The sequence below is a fragment of the Nesoenas mayeri genome, assembly GCF_963082525.1.
Source record: "Nesoenas mayeri genome assembly, chromosome: 24".
Classification (NCBI taxonomy): Eukaryota; Metazoa; Chordata; class Aves; order Columbiformes; family Columbidae; genus Nesoenas; species Nesoenas mayeri.
In genome coordinates this window covers 1,517,505-1,537,637 of record NC_137546.1, presented here as the reverse complement: position 1 = coordinate 1,537,637, position 20,133 = coordinate 1,517,505, and the positions used below count along the sequence as shown (strand labels likewise).

Sequence of the window (20,133 nt, the reverse complement as noted above, 5' to 3'; positions counted from 1 at the left end):
CATTAGCTCAGCTCTCAGGCACTCTCAGTCTCTGCTGGAAAGAGGAGCTGGGAGGATGTGCGCTCTGGTACCGCGGCTCCCCACGGCACGCCGAGAGCACCGAGAGGAATAAGGGAAGAAAGGCGACCCGAGAGACCAGGAGTCCTCCTAGCCCGAGCTGCGGGAGCAGGCGGGGAAGGGAGCCCGCTGATCGCCCGGCCGGAGCCCCCGCGCCGCTTGGGAAGTGCCAGAGATTCGGGCCTTTTCCTTTCCTGCGCCGCTCCCCTGCACAGCCCGAGCTTTCTTCCTCCTGCTGCCTTTTCCTCGCCGCCCCCGCGCCTTCCTCTCGGTGGATATGGACAGGAGGGCGATTTCTGCAGCGAAGCAGCAGCCGCCAGAGCACATTTGAGCCCCGGGTTCTCGGAGCGTGGCACAGACTTTGTGTTTCCGTGGGTGGCGTGTGAGTGAGTGTGTGTGTGTGTGTGTGGGAGGGGGCTCGGGTGCCGGGTGGCCGGGGTGCTCCATGCGGACCTCTCTTGGCCGTGACTCCGTGCTCCGCTGGGGCAGCCTGGAGACTTGGAACGTTTGAAATTAGAACGAAGCAAGAGAAAAGAAAGAAGAGAAGCGAGGCGCGTGCTGAAGGATTTGTTTCCTATTCGGTAGTGGATTGTTCAACCCGAGTGGGAAGGAGAAGGAAACAAGGGTGGGTTGATTTATTTTGGTCATTTTTTTTTTTTCTTTAAACAACAACAAAAAAATCCCTTAAGTGGATTTGTACCAGGGTGGAAGATAACTGGGGATTTTTGTTGTTTGTTTTGGGAATAGAAACTAAAAAATGGAGACTGTAAGTAGAAGCAGCTTCCAGCCTCATCCAGGACTGCAGAAGACCTTGGAACAGTTTCATCTGAGCTCTATGAGCTCCCTGGGTGGCCCTGCTGCTTTCTCAGCACGATGGGCACAGGAGATGTACAAGAAAGACAATGGCAAAGACCCAGCAGAACCTGTACTGCATCTGCCCCCCATCCAGCCGCCTCCGGTGATGCCCGGTCCCTTCTTCATGCCCTCGGACAGATCCACAGAGAGGTGCGAGACCATCCTGGAAGGGGAAACCATCTCCTGCTTCGTGGTGGGTGGAGAAAAGCGGCTTTGCTTGCCCCAGATCCTGAACTCGGTGCTCAGGGACTTCTCCCTGCAGCAGATTAATTCGGTGTGTGATGAGCTGCATATTTACTGCTCCAGATGCACTGCTGACCAGCTGGAAATCCTCAAAGTCATGGGCATCCTGCCCTTCTCCGCTCCGTCCTGCGGGCTCATCACTAAAACTGATGCTGAGAGGCTTTGTAACGCCTTGCTTTATGGTGGCACCTATCCTCCCCACTGCAAGAAGGAATTCTCTAGCACAATTGAGCTGGAGCTCACAGAGAAGAGCTTCAAAGTGTATCACGAGTGCTTTGGGAAGTGTAAGGGACTCTTGGTGCCAGAGCTTTACAGTAACCCCAGCGCAGCCTGCATCCAGTGCTTAGACTGCAGGCTCATGTACCCGCCTCACAAATTTGTGGTCCACTCTCACAAGTCTCTGGAAAACAGGACTTGCCACTGGGGCTTTGACTCTGCAAACTGGAGATCCTATATCCTCCTCAGCCAGGATTACACTGGGAAAGAGGAGAAAGCTAGACTGGGCCAGCTCTTAGATGAAATGAAAGAAAAATTTGATTATAACAACAAATACAAGAGGAAAGCTCCCAGGGTAAGTGATGCCTTTAATTTTAAAGGGGGTGGGGGGGAGAGAAAGAAAAGGAATTTTCTATAATTTCAGTAACAGCCATTGATATACCAGATTGGTTACCAGCTGCTTTTCCTTTGAGTCATTTAGCAATCTAATCGTCTTCTTAATTCTCACCACGTGTGTGTTAATACAGACGAGCAGTGTTTGAGATGGCACCTCTTTTTTTCTCCAGTTGTGTTGTGAACACAGTGGTTGAAGTTTGGTTAAATGGTATATGTGTATTTGTATATCTTACTGTACATGGAATCTGATCTTCAAAACCCATCGTGCTACCCCGGACTTTACAGGAACTGTGTGATTTTGGTCTTAAGAGCTTCAGTTAGGGGTCAAGCAAAGAAGCTGCCAGAAAATATAACAGTTGCTGGTTGCTCCAGATGCGAATGCATACATGCCATTTTCTCCTCGACTGCGTGCACCAGGGGTGGAGGTGGGGGCTAAACTGTCTTAGTGCTTGTTTTGGAATAAAATGCAGCTGCTAAGAGGGTAATGCAGGTTACTGGTGTTCAGATTAAGCGCCTGGAATGTGGATGGAGAAGTCCCTGCTTTTCGAGTATCCCTGGAGCCTGACTCTCCCCACCAGACAGGCTTTTGTGTATTAGATGATGTATATATTCAGTAAGTGAATGTGTCTAGGGCCAGCTGCAGCAGCGTATGGCATGCCGTGCCATGCCACGCCGTGCCCAGCCAGCTACAGCACATTGATTTTTGGGTTTTTAGGTGTCTTTTGTTTTTCTTTCAGTCTGAGCTGCCTTCAGATCCCAGGATCCCTGCTGTGTGGGTGGGAGGCTGCCTTGGCACCTGGCACCAGGGCCACCAGTGCCAGCAGTGCCACCAGGCCAAGGACTGGCCCCCAGGCCCCAGCGTGTCTGCTGGTGACGGTGCCATGAGCTGGGGCTGAGCACTTGGCTTCCCACAGTATAAGGTTAACGCTGACTCTTCCCTGTTGAGTTTTGTACCTGAGGTTTGTTGGTTGGATTCTGCCTGGTCTGTTGGAGGTTACTGAACTTCTATGTGGCTTTATGCGTCTGGAATGGAGGGGCAATGGCACAGACCTCGAAAGGAGGAGCAACATTTAAAGCCCATTGAGAATGTTCAGTAAAAGTCTTAACTTACCCAATACCTGTTCAAAGGGGCAGGCACATACGCAGACTTAAATAGAGCTTTGATTTATAAAAAATACAACAAAAATCCCCAGACAAAACCCAGGGTTTTAAAAATATCCTGTGCAAACAGTGCAGCGATTCCTCCAGCAGCCCAAGAGGCCTAGTTAACCCGTGTTTTGGGAGCAGCGGAGTCTTGCCTAGTTAACCCGCGTTTTGGTTGAGCAGCAGAGTCTTGCCTAGTTAACCCGCGTTTTGGTTGAGCAGCGGAGTCTTGCCTAGTTAACCCGCGTTTTGGTTGAGCAGCAGAGTCTTGCCTAGTTAACCCGCGTTTTGGTTGAGCAGCAGAGTCTTGCCTAGTTAACCCCCGTTTTGGTTGAGCAGCAGAGTCTCGCCTAGTTAAGCTGGGTTTTGGTTGAGCAGCAGAGTCTGGTTCAAGTTGCAGGTTCTCTGCTGGTCTGGTGCTTTGCCCCCGTTTCCATCCTTGTCCTCGCCCCCCTCCTCCTCCCGCTGGAGTGTCAGGAGCTGTGACAAAGCCGGGCTGTAATGAGCCACATTATCTCCGTGGTTGGAGGTGGATGTGTTTTTAATGGCTTGTCTATTCTCTGTCAGTCATGTGCTAAGATGGAATGGTGGGAGAGATGTATATGAATGTCTGTGAGAGAATACGGCTCCAAAGTGGAGGCGTTTTTCATGGTGGGAAATGAATTTTCTAGGGCAGGCTTTGTTTGGGAAGCAAAATTAAGAAATCTCCACGTTCCTGCTCCAGAAGGATACGGCTCCCTAGCCTGGTCATTGCCAGAGTCTAATTAAATGAGTGTTAGGAGATGTGTGCTTTCCTTTTCTTACAAGGTTTTTATGGCATCCTAATCAGTTGTGTGATTTATCCAACACCCCAGGTGAGGTTGCAGGTGGAGACTAAGAAAAGATCAGTAAATCTTGGCTTAGCTTGACTTTTTTGGTGACCCTTTAATAGGTTCTCATTCAGCACATGGCAGGCGCTCTTCCCCCACCCTCCAAAACTGTGGCCATCTATCTCCCAGCAAATTTTGCCCAAATTCCGTCGTCATAAAGCGGTATGTCTCCTGCACAGGTTCGTTTGGGAGGTGACAAGGAGTTTGATGGGGAAGAACAGAGTGGTGTGTGCTCAGATGATGGGGCAGAGAAAACAGAACGCTTTATCATACATCCCATGGAGAACTGGGCTTGAATTTCAAGGCTTTTGAGCTGTCGTCAGGGGTCTCCTGTTAATGCTTTGCAGTCTGGAGAAGCCCCCGACAGTGCTGGCAGAGTTTTGTATGCTTATCTTTCATGTTTTGGAAGTTTCTTTGCATTGGACTTAGCCAAAGGATATCATATGCTAAGGTCATTTGTGTTGTAGCAATATGTGCAGATAATTACGGAGAGATTTAATCAAGCTCTGAGGTTGGTAGATTGTGGCCAGGGGCAAGTAACATTGGAGTAAAGTTTAGATGCCTAGTAAGGAGAGGGAAGGACGGTCCCGTGTCTGCGTGTTGGTGTTAATTGCTGTCAGTCTGTGTGGGTTCGTGTGTGTCTGTGGATGAAAGGGCGAAGCACATGTGTCTTTGTGGTGGGCTTCCTTTTTGATGTAGATCTCCGCGCTGCTTTGTTCTGCTCTGCACAGAGGTGTTTGCGTGTGGCGTGTGCTCTAGTCTGCTGTGTCAGAGATTTGCTCTTCTGCTTTCAAGAGTGGCCTTTTATCAGTTGCCGCATTTATTTATTTCCGTGTGTGTACACATGGCTGTGTTGTTTTCCCAGAGGCTCTGTTAGGATGTTGGTAGCGTGGGGTGCGTGTGACCATTCCATGGCTCTTTAAGAATCGGTGAGTTTTTTGACCTTTTTGTGTCTTCATGAGGTTGGTGTGATGAGGTGGGAACATTTCTGCCAGCACAGCTCTGCCTTTTAAGGGTCTGACTTGAATGGAGGCGCTGGGTTGGCACAGCCCCCGCTGCAGACTCAGCATACTGGCAAAACGGCCTTTTTTCCTGTCTCTTTATTCCCTTTTTTTTTTTCCTTCATGTGATTTTAAAGCATTGCTACAAGGCACAGATTTACCTAGATACTTCATTCCCATAATGTATTTCTCTGTGCATCAAGTACCCACTGTGCACATCTATCGGTCTATATCGAGAGGTGGTTATATACGTGCAGATGTATTGGCTGGTTGGCTGAACAAGGTGCGTGTTGCCTCCTCTTGCCCCTTTCAGAAGCAGCTTTTGTCTCTATCCGTATGAAGTTAGCAAAGCTTCCTGACCAAAACCCCAAGGGAGTTGTGATGGCTGGAGCCCCACTAGAGCAGGAGCCATAGAGGCCTCAGCCCCTTTCCTCAGCCCTCTTCTAAAACTTTGATTTTTAATCCTTGTTCATCCTTGGGTGAGTGATTGACCTCCCGTAAGCGCCTTCATCTTCCTGCCACTTCCTAAAGCTCTTTTTTGAGCCATATGATAACTCCTCCATTTTCCTTTGTTTGTATCCTCCACTGGGTTTTCCACCTTCTCACATGCTCGTGCGTTTGTTTTTATTCTGCTTTGTTTTCTCTCTGGTCTTTCAGAGTCTCCCTGCGCCAACGCGGCTTTACCCGAGTGGGTGTCCTGTTGCCCTACCTGTCTCTCACTTCATCCACCATGACTGGCATGGAGCACAACCATTAGATTCTGGGATATTTCTAGAAATTTACAATGTGAACAGCCTGATAGGTTGCAGAACAGGGTCCTGGGAGTCCATCGGCAGTGCCGAAGCCTTTTCCTTGAGCTGGGCAGCTGGTGCGTGTTGAGTGTGGATCCGGCCTTGTGTGTGTCTGCAGCGCTGTGTGACAGCTCCCCGCTTTCTGCACGTCCGCGTGTCTCCACTGGGGTTGAATGAGTTCAGAAGCCCGCCCTGAAGGTTCCTTTGGTTGCTATTTCCAGTGGTGGAGGGTGGGTTCCACTGTCTCCTTTGAACCCTTTTTTTAAAATACTGAACCAAGCAACGTTTGACAGTGCTGTCGCATTTCCTACCTGTGTGCCAGGCATCTGTGCTTCCAGCAGCGCTGCGTGTGCCGAGGCACCGGACGGCGCGAGCGGCCGCGCACACGTGTGAGCGCTCCCACGCGCGTTCCCACGGTTCCAGTCCCGGCCGCACTTCTATGAAGTAGCTGGGAGCCAGGAGCGGCGTTCTGGGTACTAACACACAAACCAGCACGTCGGGCCTCCCACTGCATTTCACAATGCCGACCGGCCCGGCGCTGCCACAACACGCAGCGGCTCAGCTGGAGGGAGGTTTAGCCAGGTCAAGTGTGCAGCCAAATCAAAGAGCAGAAATCGCTGCCAGCGGCCGAGCGCGGCGCAGACTGAGCTGTGGGGCAGCTGGGGGCTTTGAGTGCGGCACTTGGTGATCACTGAAATGCTGTAATAGTGGAGCTAGAACGTGGATCTTTTTCTGTGTCCTAAAGTCCTGCCTCCTGGCAACAGTAATCTTGATTTGTTAATAGTATGTCTGTAGGTATAGCAGAGACATTCTGATTTTCTTCACAGGCAATGGTGTTCAAACCGTTGGATGGTCTTATTATTTTTCATACAAACTGACTTGCTATAAATACTCTTAGAAAATTTTGCCTAAGAACTGAGGGTTCAGTTGTTTTTTCCGTCAAGCGATGAAGTCATTTGTTCTCTTATCTGACATTCAATAATTACATTAAAGATTCTCCAGTAAAAATTTCGAAGTCCTCAAAACAAAGATGTTGAAGTCTTGAGGCAGTAGTTAAGTTTAGAGTCCTTTTACAGCTTAAAAGTTGAACTTCAAAAACAGTATCATGCTAAAACGAAGTCCTGTGTACCTGAGGAGGTGTCGGGGTTTAAGCAGACATCAGCATTTTTTCCCAAGCGTGCAGACAGTTTTACAGATGTTGTAGATCGAGAACAAAGAAGCAGGTACGTGCATGTGTGGTAGAGAAAGAATACGCGGCAAATAATGATCTAATGGTGTTGAGTCAACTATGGCTCTCTCGCCCCAGAATAGTTCCTGAATTCAGTCCTCTTGAATTAGGGAGGGAATTATGTGCAATCTATTCTTTTGAAAATCACTGCCGAAAATATTTAAACATCTGCCTCTCCCTTCATTGTCTGGGCTGTCTCGCTTGCCTCTCCATTTCTGTGGTTTCGGGCTTGGGCGTATGTTCTGCCCAAACAGCAGCGCGCTTTGAAGGTGCGTGTAAACAGGGTTGACTTTTGGCTGTGTGAGCAGCCCCACACCTGGTCGCGGTGCGGGAGGTGCTGGTGGTTATCGGCTCGCTGACCGGGAGGGTGTGTGTTCGCTCGCGGGAGGCGCCTTCAGAGCCGTGTTGTAAAAGCATCTGGAGGCGTCTGTGCGAGGCTGCTCAGAGCGTGTCCAGACAGCGCAGCGGGTAGAGCTCCGGCACCCGCTTGTGCCTTATCTGCACCTTCCTTGATTCTCAGCACTGCTGCAAGAGGGGGGGCTGGGGGCTACGAGCGAGATTTGGGTATCTCAAGAGATGCCTTGTCCATTCTTGAAAACTCTTATTTTTGTCGATTAGCAAAATTACTTTGCCAAAGCTCCGGGGTTAGATGGTGCTGGCTGCTGTAAGGAGTGGGCTGGCTGTTCCTGGTGCTACTGGTGATACTGATGGCTGGAACTCACGCTGCTGGCCCAGCTGGCCGGGCTGCTTTGCCGTCACACAGACAATTGTGTCTTGTGTGTGCAGTGTTTAGACCCGGAAAACTTGTTAATTCTTACTTTTTTTTTTAAAGTGAACTTTGAACTTGACACTTGTTGTTTAGCGAGAACCGTCATGGCACAGTTACTCTGAATCCAATAGTTCTTGGAAAGAAATTAGAGTTTAGACAAAAGTAACTTGGACTGAATTGCAGAGAATCTGTCGATAGAACGCTGCCAGTTACTAGGCTAATCTATTTTAGCTGAGTGGCCGTGGAGCACTTAATTCAAATTGATCTTCAAGTACAGGAAGCATTACTTTAAAATGTAGTCATATAGCATGTTTTTGTTTTAAAATTCTCAATTATAGCATGTGTGGTTTGACACATTTATTAGATAATACCTAATTTGTTTGCATATGTTTTCTGAATCTGGGTAATACACATTAATAAATCTGCACCACTGTTTTTAATGCTGTTCCACTGTCTCTAATACAGTCAGTGTATGTTTGTGGAAAATAATGATGGAGAAGCAAGTTTGCTCTGCAAGGGTGTGCTCCGCTCCCTACCTCCCTCATGTACAGCTTGGCTGGTCTTGGATGTGCTTTACTTTTCATGGGCAGCGTAGAGACTCAAACTCAGATAGTGAATAAAATTACCTGTTCCCGTATCTTCCGGAGTATCCGAGGGTGGTGGGAAGCTCTGGGGCTCGGGGCTGGTTCTGCAGTTCTCACTCGAGCAATCAGCCGGCGCAGTAATTGGAACCAGCTCGCCCACAAACCACAGAAGACTTGTCCGTGGATCAGGCTCTTCCTGCGCGCTGGCTGCAGTCCCGGCAGCCGTGGAGCGGAGGGACGCGTCCTGAACCACAACACACCCGTGTCAGGACAAAGTGGCTTCGCTCATTTGTGGCCTTACCTGTCGTTTCCAGGACTTGCTCAAGCTGGGAGCAGAACCCGCGGTTCTGTTTTCATAGTGCTCCCTAATGCGGTTTTGATGTCAGAGGTGGGTGGTGCTCTGATCCTGGCAGATCTCACTGAACGGGGCTGTAGTTTCTGGTCACTATGTGCAAGGTTGGGTTTTAAGTTGCAGTAGATACCTACCAGGGTGGGATTTTTTCTCCCTGTACTTAGGATTTGTCAGTTTTTAATTTTTTTCCTGATGAGGAAATGCGCCCAGCGCTGGGATACGGGCCAGCCTCTTCATTCTGATGCACATTCAAGGGACTGTAAATTTGGCCTCGGCATTGTGTCAGGTGCGGTTCTTGGAGTGCGCTTGTTTTGTCGCTCTTGGGCAAACCTGCGCTGATGGACACTGGCCCCTCTGCGCTCAGCTCATCGTTGCGTTCTGACTTTTGGTTGGATGCGGTAACAAAACCATTGATAGGAATTGAACCCCGTCAGTGTTTCATGGCCAGAGCTGTTCTGGAAGCCGATGGGCGTTCGTGGATGGAGCCGAGCTCCCCTGGCTCCAGCCATGGTTTGGTTGCCACCACATAGAATTTGGCTTCTCCAAGCAGTGGATGCCCATTGAAACAACCTGATAAGCTGCGTGGTCACGTTTGCTGTTAAATGAGGCAGGTCCTGCTACCCTTACTCGTGTTAAGAAGTCTTTGCTTGTTCTAACAGTCTCATTTAAAAAGTCACAGAAAACGTACACGAGGATAGAGATTGTATGTTTTGGAAAAATTGCAGCGTCGTTCTGAATCCTGGAGACAAACAGCAGAGGGGCTAATCGGTAACTTGGTTTCTGGCTTTGTTTATTGATTTATGTACAGTTACCTTTGCACATGCTTTGTAGAAAACGTGACTTTTGTTTGGTTTTCTGTTGGGTTTTTTTTTCTTAAATCGAAGCTGTTTCTGTTTGGTGTGAGAATCGGTTGCACTGGAAGCACAAGAATTGCTCAGGCTCTAAGGATTGAAAGGCAGCAGCGATGTTAAAATAGCCTAGCGCTTGTCTTCTCCTGCGGAAGATTTGGGTAATAGGTTCGGAAGATGTGTACTCCTCTGCTTTGTTCTTCATCCTCTCTTCAGTCAACGGTATCATTTTCTTGAATAAGGTCATTGACTTGGATTGCTCCTTGGTTTCTCAACCCTTTTCAGCAGCCGGTTTGTGTAACGTCTGTCTGAAACGTTGAGTAAGGGCGTTGAGGGAGCAGACAGGCTCCGAGTGCCGGGCGGCTGGGCGAGAACAGGCGGTTCTGGCCGCGGTTCTGGCCCCAGCTCCGCTCCTGCCCCCCGGTTCCTGCACGCCCAGGTGATGATGGTGTGTGGGTGCACCTCTTTGCTAGAGATGAGTCTGCCTTGCTTCTTAGTGGCGCAGAATTGTATGTAATAATGTCTCTTTCTAAGGATTACATAAGTTGATTTCTCCACTAGGAGAGTTATGCAAGTTTAAACTGAAATGTGTTTAGAAAGCTTTTGTGTGTGTGTTTTCTGACTCGCGTTGCGCAGGGTGATTTATTTGCGTCCTTAACTGGACGACATCTGTTAGGGTTGGGTGAAGAACCGTTTCGTATCTTTTCAGTGTCATATCATGGAGTTTTATGGCGTCGCTCGCTCCGCTGCCCTTCCTGCGCTGCCTGTGTTGCAGACCCAGCCGGACACTCGTGTCCAGCACCCTGGGGAGGGGCTGCAGGATTTCTAACGCATATCCGCATAAGCGCTCTGTGCTTTTGGAGAGAGCGATGGGCTAGAAAGGCAGAAAACAGGCGATCTTAAGGCTGCATTGTGGTCTGATTTCAGTAACCTTTGCTGATGTGCTGGATTTCAGATTTACGCTTTTGTTATTAAGAATTTCTCGTGGAATTGTGTGGTGAGCGTGCTTTTCTGAAGTACCATCGTTCCACAGCTGAAAAACTTGTCTGAGCTGAAAGATAATGGAGTGTCATTCAAGGAGGAAAAAACCAACCTCCTCTCCATTCTGAACTCCCCACTAGCAGTTTCAGTTTACTCAGTGGGTGTGAATTATCTCACCCATGCTGGTATGATTTAGAAATATTCCTTTGAAAGAAATGTATTTAGAGTGGTGCAGAGCTGCTGCGGGAATAACTCGGATTCAGGGGAGCCCGGACTGCAGCGTTAGCTCCATTATTGGTATTTTCTTTGCTAAAAGACTTGATTTCTAGAAACATATTTATGTGAAGATCTTTTCATAACTGGTGCATTTTGTCCTTCTTTAGCCCTGTTGATTCTACAGCACAGACAGCGTGAATAATATTAAGAAATTCTGAAGGAACAAAATTAAACTGTATTTTTGTTATATAATTTTATATTTAAAATATATAGCATGTGACTACAAAGGAAGAAGAAACAGTGATATGGAGGGGAAAAGGGCTGGAGGGAGTTGGCAGTGCTGTAACTGCTATTTGCTTCTATTTACCATATGACTTGCATCATTATTTATAGCATTAATTTATCCATGTGTCTTTTGAGTAAATTTGGTCTTTTTGCAGATTTTTTTTTTTCAGAATGAATATCATCTGCACACCTGTTTAATATTAAAGATCAGGCATTCAGTGCTTTGTGGCTTTAGCTTGAAATTCAAGTTGCTTTGAGTCGTCCCTTTCCTCTTTTGTTTGGGTGGAAAGGAGGAGTGGCAGTAAACGGCCCGCAGCTAAGAAGTGAAAGAGTTGAATTAGGTCTCAGAAGTGTTAGTCTTGGCATTTGGGACATTTGCATTTGTACAGATCTTCACGCTTCGCTCTATTTTATTTTGAGTTTAGCAGCTCAGTGCTCAGGATGAAAAATGTTACGTCTCTGATTCCCGGTTGTGTGACACATGTGAACTGCCCCGGCCGGAGCACCAGCTGTGGGTTCACCTTTCCGCCAGATTACGGTTTATTTCCGCCAGATTACGGTTTATTTCCGCCAGATTACGGTTTATTTCCGCCAGATTACGGTTTATTTCCGCCAGATTACGGTTTATTTCCGCCAGATTACGGTTTATTTCCGCCAGATTACGGTTTATTTCCGCCAGATTACCGTTTGGTGTTTCACCAAGTGCCGATTGGGGTGGCCCAGGGTGACCGGGTGACTCTGGGTTTTGTGACAGCAGTTTCGAACTGTCGCCCAGACAACAGCCCAGTCTTTAAAAACCAAAATGAGCCAACAAGACGGAAATTACTAAGAAAAAATGGCGACGTTTGCTTTGTCTCACTTGATTTTGGTTTAGTTTGTAAAGCTTCATCAGTTCAAGTGTGGCTATAGAAGCGGCTTTACTAACACATGGACAAATCTATAATTTAGGCTTCTAAAAACTTACCAAATTTGCCCTCGTTAGCTGGTCTAATTTATTAGTGCACTTTTCTCTTACTGATTAACTGGATTGTATTTCAGTAGATTTACCCTGTGCATCTTTCATGTATTTCTTTCATTCCGAGAGGGCTGTTCATTCATACTTCCCTTGAAGAGCAGCTGGATCCCATCTTGACAGATGTCAAAACCCTTATGTTCAAGTTGCTTTATTTCTTGTGGGATTTTTTGTTTGTTGGTTTCTTTAATTGAAAAATATCTTTTATTAATTAGCCCCCCTCCCTTTTGAACGTTCTTACTCCCTCCGTCAAAATCATAATCCCTTGTGTCATCAGAATTAATTGCAGTGGACAGTTCAGATGTCACAAAGCGAGCATTACTATTGGGGAAAGAGAAACACGGAGACACATGGATCCCATTTCAAACAAATCTTTTAGATAAGAAAAGGTCTCTTGACTTTTCATCTTCTTTTTTTCAAAAACAGCAACAACTTTTGCCTTAGATTATAATTGCAAAGTAACGGTTGCATCACTCTGGATTCACCCACTAAATGCACCTCAGTGGAGGATTCTCCGAGGTGGGTTCCTGTGGTTTCTGCTCTGCAGCCCCGGGGGTTCTGACCCGAATTGGAAGCGCTTTGGCCGTGACCGGCCGGGCAGGTCCGTGTCTCCGAGCCGCGTTTGCAGAAGTCAGTTCGCAGAGCAGCTCAGTTGCTGCTCTTCCTGCTGTTCTGGACACACTGGCAGCTCCTTCTCTTTGGGGGTGGCGGTGGGTGGTGTTTTGTTTGGTGGTTTCTTTCTTTCCCAAGCTGCTCCTGTGGCTGCTCGCCCGGGTGCATCTCGGGATTTCCCTTTTGCTGAATGAGCTGCTTGTTCGGGAGGGAGGAAGTGAAGTCCCTGCTGGATGGGGAGGGTGGGGACAGGTCCTGCTGCAAATGCACAGCACGCTGAGCCGGCACAGAGCCCCAAAATGCCCACATGGGAGAGTTCCCGTGACACCCAGCGAGTCTGGAGGGCGACTGTTGTCTTGGCTGCAGCCCTTGTTCCCCTTCTTTGGCAGCTTAGATTAAGAGGTTTGTTCTTGGATTATGGGTACAAGAAGCCTCACTTGAAAAAGCGGACTATTAATAGGAGCAACTCCTAGGACTGGCCTTTACATTTCCTTAGATCCACACTAAGTTTAGAGGCAGAGAGGGGCAGACAGGGATGCCTTTGCCCCTACAGTTATTGAGGTGAAGGGTTGTTTTTTTAAGCAGGAATGTATTCTCTTGTATGTAAACCCATTTTTTAGAGTAACCAAGAACTGTCTATATGAGCAGACAGTAGTAATCACAAGTTATTATAGAGTAGGGGAATAGGATATAAAACTTCTGCTGTAGTTCTGAATATCGTTATTGGAATAGTAACTGATTGGAATCAGTTACGTTTTAATGTTCTCAGCAAGAATCTCAGCTGAAAGCTTCTGTTTCATTGAGCTGTCACCGCTTTTCCTTCGTCCCCTTCGCTTGTGCTACTGAGCTGCGCGGGGAATGCCCGAGCCATTCCCATTCTCACGGAATGATATGCAAATCTAGTCAATTAAGCAGGGGGGATTTAATTAGCAGTTTAAGTTCATGTGTGAAGTGTCTTGCCTTAATTACTTAACAGTTTTGTTGCAAATTTGCTAAGTTTTTTTCCCACAGAACTATCAAAACTGTGATTTTTTTTGTAGTAACGTTTCCAATGCCGAGTCTCGCCCAGTGCGTCTGACCTTTGTGCCGCCGCTCTGTGCACCCCGCCACTCTAACAGCTTTTTAAAGCTGTGGGATGAAGTAAATTATGGTTATTGTCTGAGAGTGAAACAATACATTTAAAAAATAAGGATTTTTGTATTTAAAATTTGAAGCGAAAGGCCGTTTATTTGTTATTCTTTGTAGCTGGATGACAGCGATACAGCAGTATCTGAAACTGCCTAATATGGTTGTCGTGCATTCTACTAACCAGTTGCTTTTGTTTCCCGTTGTGTCTGGACAAGTTGCACTTGTGCCGTGATGCGAGGAGCTCCGCACACACACAACAACACAACCTGAGTGGCGGTTCTTGGCTTCACGTCTCCTGCTTTGGAACGTGTGGGAGCAGCAGCAGGTCATCCCGTGCTGCGGGGCCGTGGGGCAGATGCCGCTGTCCTGTGGCCTTGGCTTTGCCTTCTAAAGACGTTAAGGGTGGGCAAATGTGCTCTGGAATGATGTGGTATCGCCCATTACTTTGTCACCACTCCTATGGCTTCTATACACATCAAGGCCAAGACAGAATATCGATTGCTGTGGCGTTGTATTTCATTACTTCTCATTTTTGTAGTGACGGTTGCTTTGTATTCTTGAACTGATAACAAATGCAAGAGGACTATTTTTGAGAAAAATACTTTGTTCAAAAGGCCAAATATGTTTTTTAGATTGGGAAATCACAACAGATTTCAAACAGATCCCCCATAGGCTGGCGCAGGACCAGCTGGGTTAAAACATCCAGACTCCAGCTGCATTCGTTGGTTCTTCCTCCTTTTCTCTCCTTAATTCCCCCCAGTGTGAGAATCTCTGGGAGCTGTAGAATTAAGGCAAAAACCTAGGAGACAGAGGAAATGAGATTAATTTCTATAAATGTCTTCCTTAATAACCCCAAATCACATTTGAATTATCCCGGGACAGATAGGAGAATGTGGCACTCCCTTCCACTGGCACACTGCAATTCTTAGTATAACTGGGTGCAGTTCTGCTGGTTTGATACCCATTTTCATCAACAAATAGCATGATAGCAGATAGATCAAAGCCAGGTATGAATTGCAAAGCAAAGTTTATAATCTGTTTTCATTCAGATCCGGAGCAGAACCTGCCTCACTTTGCTGCTCTTGCCTGGAGCTGTTTCTTGCTCGCTCCGCACTCCTCTGCTCTGAAGTCCCAGATACCAGGATGCCACTAGAATTGCAGACGAACAATAAGAGCAATATCTCCTGGGAGGTCTGTGGGATATTTAACCATGAAGCACCAGGCTGTAGTGCAGCATTTGGTTTACAAGGTGCTCTTCTGCTACAAGGAGCTTCCCCTGACTTCCCTGCTGCATTATTTTAAATATTGAACTTCATGTGAAAGTTCAGAGAACCAGCTGCCTCCTCTTTGCAAGTACCTCTGGGCAGTAGTTGGTGCTAAGTGAAGGGCCGTAGGGGCTTGGATAGTCTGCCTACACTGGGTGCTCATGTTCTATATGCAAATCTGCCATTCCGAAGCGGAAATGAAGCTTGCTGCTCAAAGCAACTGCAGCGCGTGGTCAGGGATCCCACGGTTCGTTAACGGACACGGGTCTCATTATGGTCAACCACTGCTCATTTCTGCCATTTGAAGGCGACACGAGGAATGCTCGGGAGGTCAGGGAGGGTGAGCACGGGACGCCGAGCAGGTTTGTTGAAGGAGCGCTCGGGAGCACGGCCGGTGCCGGGTGGCCGGTGCCGGGTGGCCGCCCCGCTTGTTCCTTAGGATGCCAGGAGTGTGGCTGTGGTGGGAGAAGGGGCTTTATTGCAGCCGGACTCCAGCCATCGCAAACTCCCATCTCGCCTCTGACTTCACTGCAGCCTTGGGGGTGTAGCTGTGACATCCCCAGTTTAAAGCTGTCAGACTTGAAAATGGGGTTGCTACCACTCATGAGTTTGAGGTACGTGGGTGAGGAAGTACTGCGTTAGTGACTGGGTCTCGCATCTGTGCGTCTTGTATAGATTTGAAATACTGGAAGGTGCAGATTACAGCCCGCAGTCGCAGTGCTGGTAGAATCGCTGCAGTCAGCAGCCATCCGGGCTGAGATAATCGCGGTTCCTTCAGGTCCTTGAATCAAAGGGTCCTGTTGAAAGATTTACTGTAGCATGATATGATGGGAAATTGACCTTATTAATAATTCTTTTTGTGAAAACAGAAAAGAAAATTCTAAACCAGAAGTCCTTTTTTTCTTATAACTGCTTTTTGTAAATTGCTTTTGTGAAATAAAGCGATCCCAGCAAGAAAGAAATACTGCACTTCTTGGGTTTTTGGTCCACCCCAACCTCCACTATTAGTGGAAATGTCAAAGCACAGTGGAATACAAAGTACTTCTCCCTTTCCAGAGCTGCCATACATTTTGTATAACCCCGTTGAGATCTTGCTTCCTAATTACAATGTAAAGGATCAAGAAAGCAAAAATTAACAAAAACCATGGAGTCAACTGACCTGTTTGGCTTCTAAATACAAGGGAAAAAGCTGTGATTTGGAATTTTCACTTTACTTTTAAATATACCACTTCTAAAAATGCAATTGATAGGTAACATTCACTGTTTAGTTGGATGCGTTCATTTCTTCATATTTTCCTGTGCTTTTCCAAGCGAGGTTCTGGAGATGCTTTCTTCACGTTTATTGTTAATCTCATTAAGCCCCCGCCTTGGTGCCGGGGTGTTTTCCAATAGCGTTTCTCTCCCTTCAGCCTGGTGACCCTTTTGTGTCAGCTCCTTTTGGACGGTGTTCCCTGTGCTGCTGACACCTGACCCCGTCACACAGCGAACCCTCGGTGTCCTGCCCCTTCCCGAGCATCACAAAACTGCCCCTCACCCCTGCGCGGGATCCCAGATGGTAAATAGCAGCAGGAGGTGAAAGGGGAGCTTTGTCTCCATTCCAGCCCTGCTTTAAGTATTCTGTGCCTGTCTGTATCCCTCTGCTTTTCCCACTCTGCCCATAAATTAGCGAGCCAGCTTTCCTGACAAGGGAAGACAAAATGTCCATGAGCTGCAGTAACATCACCTACTCAACATAACTTTTTCACATCTTCAGTTTTATTTCATCTGATTGTCACCCCTCTTCCTCGGGGTAGAGCTTGTCTGGCCCGCTCACCACCATCTTTAGGGAAATGCGGTTTTTACCAAAAATGAGGCTGTGATTTATCATCTCTGTGGCACCTGCAAAAAGCAGAGTATCCTCACATTGAAGTTTATGCCCATGGGTGGCTGAGCTCTGGTTATTTAAAACAAACAAACACAAACAACAAAGTAAAGCAACCAACCAACCAAAACTCCAACCCAGAACAAACCCCAGACCCAAAGAGCCCCACAGAGATCTGCTTGTCTTGTTGTACTGTTTTTGCAAAGCCAGGGCTGCCAGAGGAGCAGCGGTTTCTGCTGGTTTCTGGGTGTACAGGGGGTTTAGCAGGTGGAGGGAGCGGGGACGCAGACGGGGCCGCCGTGCAGGTCCGTGCCCGTTTCCAGCACCGCGCTGGGCTCTGGATTTGGGGCAGGATGTTTCCCTGCACGCTCCGAACTGCAACACAGGAGAGTTAATGAATTCCCTGCATTCCCTGGCGGGTTTTGGGTACATCTTTATTTTAAACTGTTGAATATTAATGAGGGAAGGGGAGTGGGAGTGCAAGGCCTGTTTACTGTCTACTACTTGAAAGAGGTTTTCTTTTTTGTTTGTTTGTTTCATTTTACGTTGCAAATGTTGTTGTAGAAGCGCGGTGTGGTTGCCAAGTCCCTACCTTGCCGCTGGATGCCAAGCGGTTGTTGTCAGCTGGGAAGCTGCCGGGGGGGGTTTAAAGCAATAATGCCTCTTGTGCAAATGTTGTGGTTCTCAAACCTGGCGTTAATCTACCTTTGACCATTTTTTAATGAGCCTTCATTTTTAAGGGATGAGAAGGATTATGAGGAAGAGAGAAAAGAGCTCATGTGTCTTTTGCTCTGTTTTCTGGGTAAGAATACTCTGCTTTCCACGTTGTAAGTTAATTAGCAAAGGGTTTTTTTTTTCCTCCTCTGGGATCTCCTGTGTTTCTCCTGACCTGTAATTCTATGTATAGTCGTCAAGTAAAACAGATGCGATGGGCTCAGTTCTGACACGTTGTGTTTTGACAGCACATTTTGTTCATATTGAGTCAATACTTTTGAAGCCGTAGTTGCTTGGTCACTTTAATTTGACATACATGTAGCTGCTGCCAAAACTCCTTTTGGCTTCTGCCCTAACACCAGCCCACTGTTCCTGTCACCTTCTCTGGCTGTCACTACTGCTTTTATGGCTGCACAATGTGCCACAACTCACCAGGGAATCAATCTGCCTGAAATTAGTCGTTATATAAGGGAGAGTCACAAAAATTCACTGAAAAAAAGTACTGTTGAGTGTACTGAAAAAATCAGTGTTGGTTGGTTTGTTCACTGACGTCGTGTATTACGATCTGAGATTGTCAAAGGTATGGAAGTTTCAGTTTAAAGGTACAGTTTACACATTGGGGCTTCATCCTTTATCCTAAAAGCAAACAATGCAAGGAACAGACTAGCGATGGCGGGAGCGTGAACGAGGTGGAATCAAATAGCGCTTCTTCAGCCCCAGCTTCTGTAATTTGTTAAACTTTCGTGGAGTAGATGTGGCTGTTAATGCTTAGGTCAGTATCTTTAACACCTTATTAGGCTGTTGCTCTAAACCACGAGCTTCTGGGAATGCATTTTTCATGTTTTTGAGAAAGGCTTTTGATGGATGAAGCTGTAAAATGAATAGAAATAGTGTCTCCCTCTTCCTTTTTCCTCCTACTCAGCGCTCACAGTCAGCCCTGGGGTCTTTTCTTTCTTTGTGGTTGGCAGAACAGAGAAAAACAGGGAGAGCAGGAGACTGTCTGGGCCCCCGGTGCTGTCACGAGAAGAATAGCAGCGCTGTTACCGCTAAATCTGAAGGGACAGGCCTGGGTATGGATGCTGCAGCAGCCAGCAGGCTGAATTAGTGGCATTTAGGCACTGCTAAGAGGCTAATTGAGTCACTGGTACTTGCTGATTAAACCAGCAAATCCAATAATGTATGGATGTGCATGTTTGTGTTTGGTTCTGTGCTCTCTGAAAAATAAGCGTGCCGGGTTTTCTTTAACTCTTTCCAGTTTGGCCCAGTTTCTCAGTAGCTGAGGGAATATTGAAGCATCTAAATGAACATTTTGGGGAGATCCGTGTTGCTTTATTCCATTCTTTTTCTCCTGCGCTGTTCGGTGGGATTGAATGAGAAGGCATTAAGACAGCTCCATTACCGATTGCAAGACCCTACCGGTTTTAAAAATGCCACCTTAAGTGAGCCTTTGGTTTAATATGCGATAATCCAAATTGTGAGGTGACAAAAGGTAAGAAACTGAAGGCATCCATGAGCAATGGATGATCCATCCCTGCCTTGTAGGGCTGACAGATGAAGCCTGGGCTGGAGTTTTGGTTGGCACCCGCCTCAAACCACCGCACCTCCCTCAGACCCGGGCTGGTAACGCACAGGTGGCGGTTGCACCACTGCTGCTGAGTATCTCATCCAGTACATGCATAAACAACTCAACCGTCATATATAATCATGAGGATTATAATGTGGGTAAAGAAGATTCTAGTTTCAAGCGGGTTGTAAGGAGAGTACACAGAGAATCTGTAAAGCTGACCTGAACTTTAATACACTCTCCCAATATATTTTCTAACCCGTTGTCACTCCTGCGATCTGCCCACAGGCAGGCCCGGCTTCGCTTGCGCTCAACAGTGGTTTTCATAATGATTGTGGCTTGATTGACTTCAGTAGAATTATTCCTAAATTACAGCACTCCTAACTGGAGAGCAGAATTAGATTCTTGTGTTCAGCTTTGAAGTGCGCGGTGCTCTCAGGGAGGCTGTTGTGCTGAGGGCATATTGCTTTCAGTGATTCTTTTTAATTTTGTTTTTATGTTTAGGAAGAATAAGATGCCTCTCAATCTAAACCAGAAGGCCGTGTATGAAAAAATAGGAAGACTCGTAGAGGCGAATGGTGGGTTCAGAACCTTGTGAGTCATCGCAGGGAGATTGACAGTTTGGGAACATGAATGCGGAGGAGTGAGGATGGGATGCTCAGGGGCTGATGAGATAAGGGAGTCTATAGAATGTCGGCAGAGGGGTCAGCAGCAGCGTGCATCTCATTCCAGAGTTAAACGTGGCGCTGGGAACTGGCATTCCTTGATGGCAAACACAAGCTGACAGTTCCCAGCGAGCTGCAGCGTTCACCTCCTCCTCCTCCCCCGGCGTGCGGAGCGGGAGGCTTGGGAGATCCTGCCTGTTCTTGTCTTCAAAGCAGCAACGAGAAAATATTTAAAGCCACAAGCACACCTTGGAGGCTTTGCAGGGTAAGTCAGGTTAGCAAGGAATGGAAGGACTTCAAAAACTGCATTTCAGGCCCCTCAGTTCTCAGGGCAGTCGATGTGGTTTATCTCCTATTCGAAGCTTAGGAAGCTTCACTCTATTTGTAGCACTTCACTTTTGTCTTTCTTCTTCTCTTTCTTTCTTTCTTTTTTCTTCTTGTGCATGCGTATGTGAAAGAATTTCCTTCTGTTCGTGGG

At 47.2% G+C, this 20,133-nt stretch overlaps 1 protein-coding gene across 1 annotated transcript in view; it reads left to right on the top strand.

Moving 5' to 3' along the window:
- Positions 1-814: 814 nt before the first annotated feature.
- SKI (SKI proto-oncogene) overlaps positions 815-20,133 on the top strand; it is a gene marked incomplete at both ends in the record, with an annotated part of 80,274 nt that continues 60,955 nt past the window's right edge. Inside the window, one exon of the mRNA XM_080358752.1 lies at positions 815-1,726. Coding sequence (XP_080214878.1) covers positions 815-1,726 — 912 coding nt within the window. The remainder of the gene's footprint in view (positions 1,727-20,133) is intronic.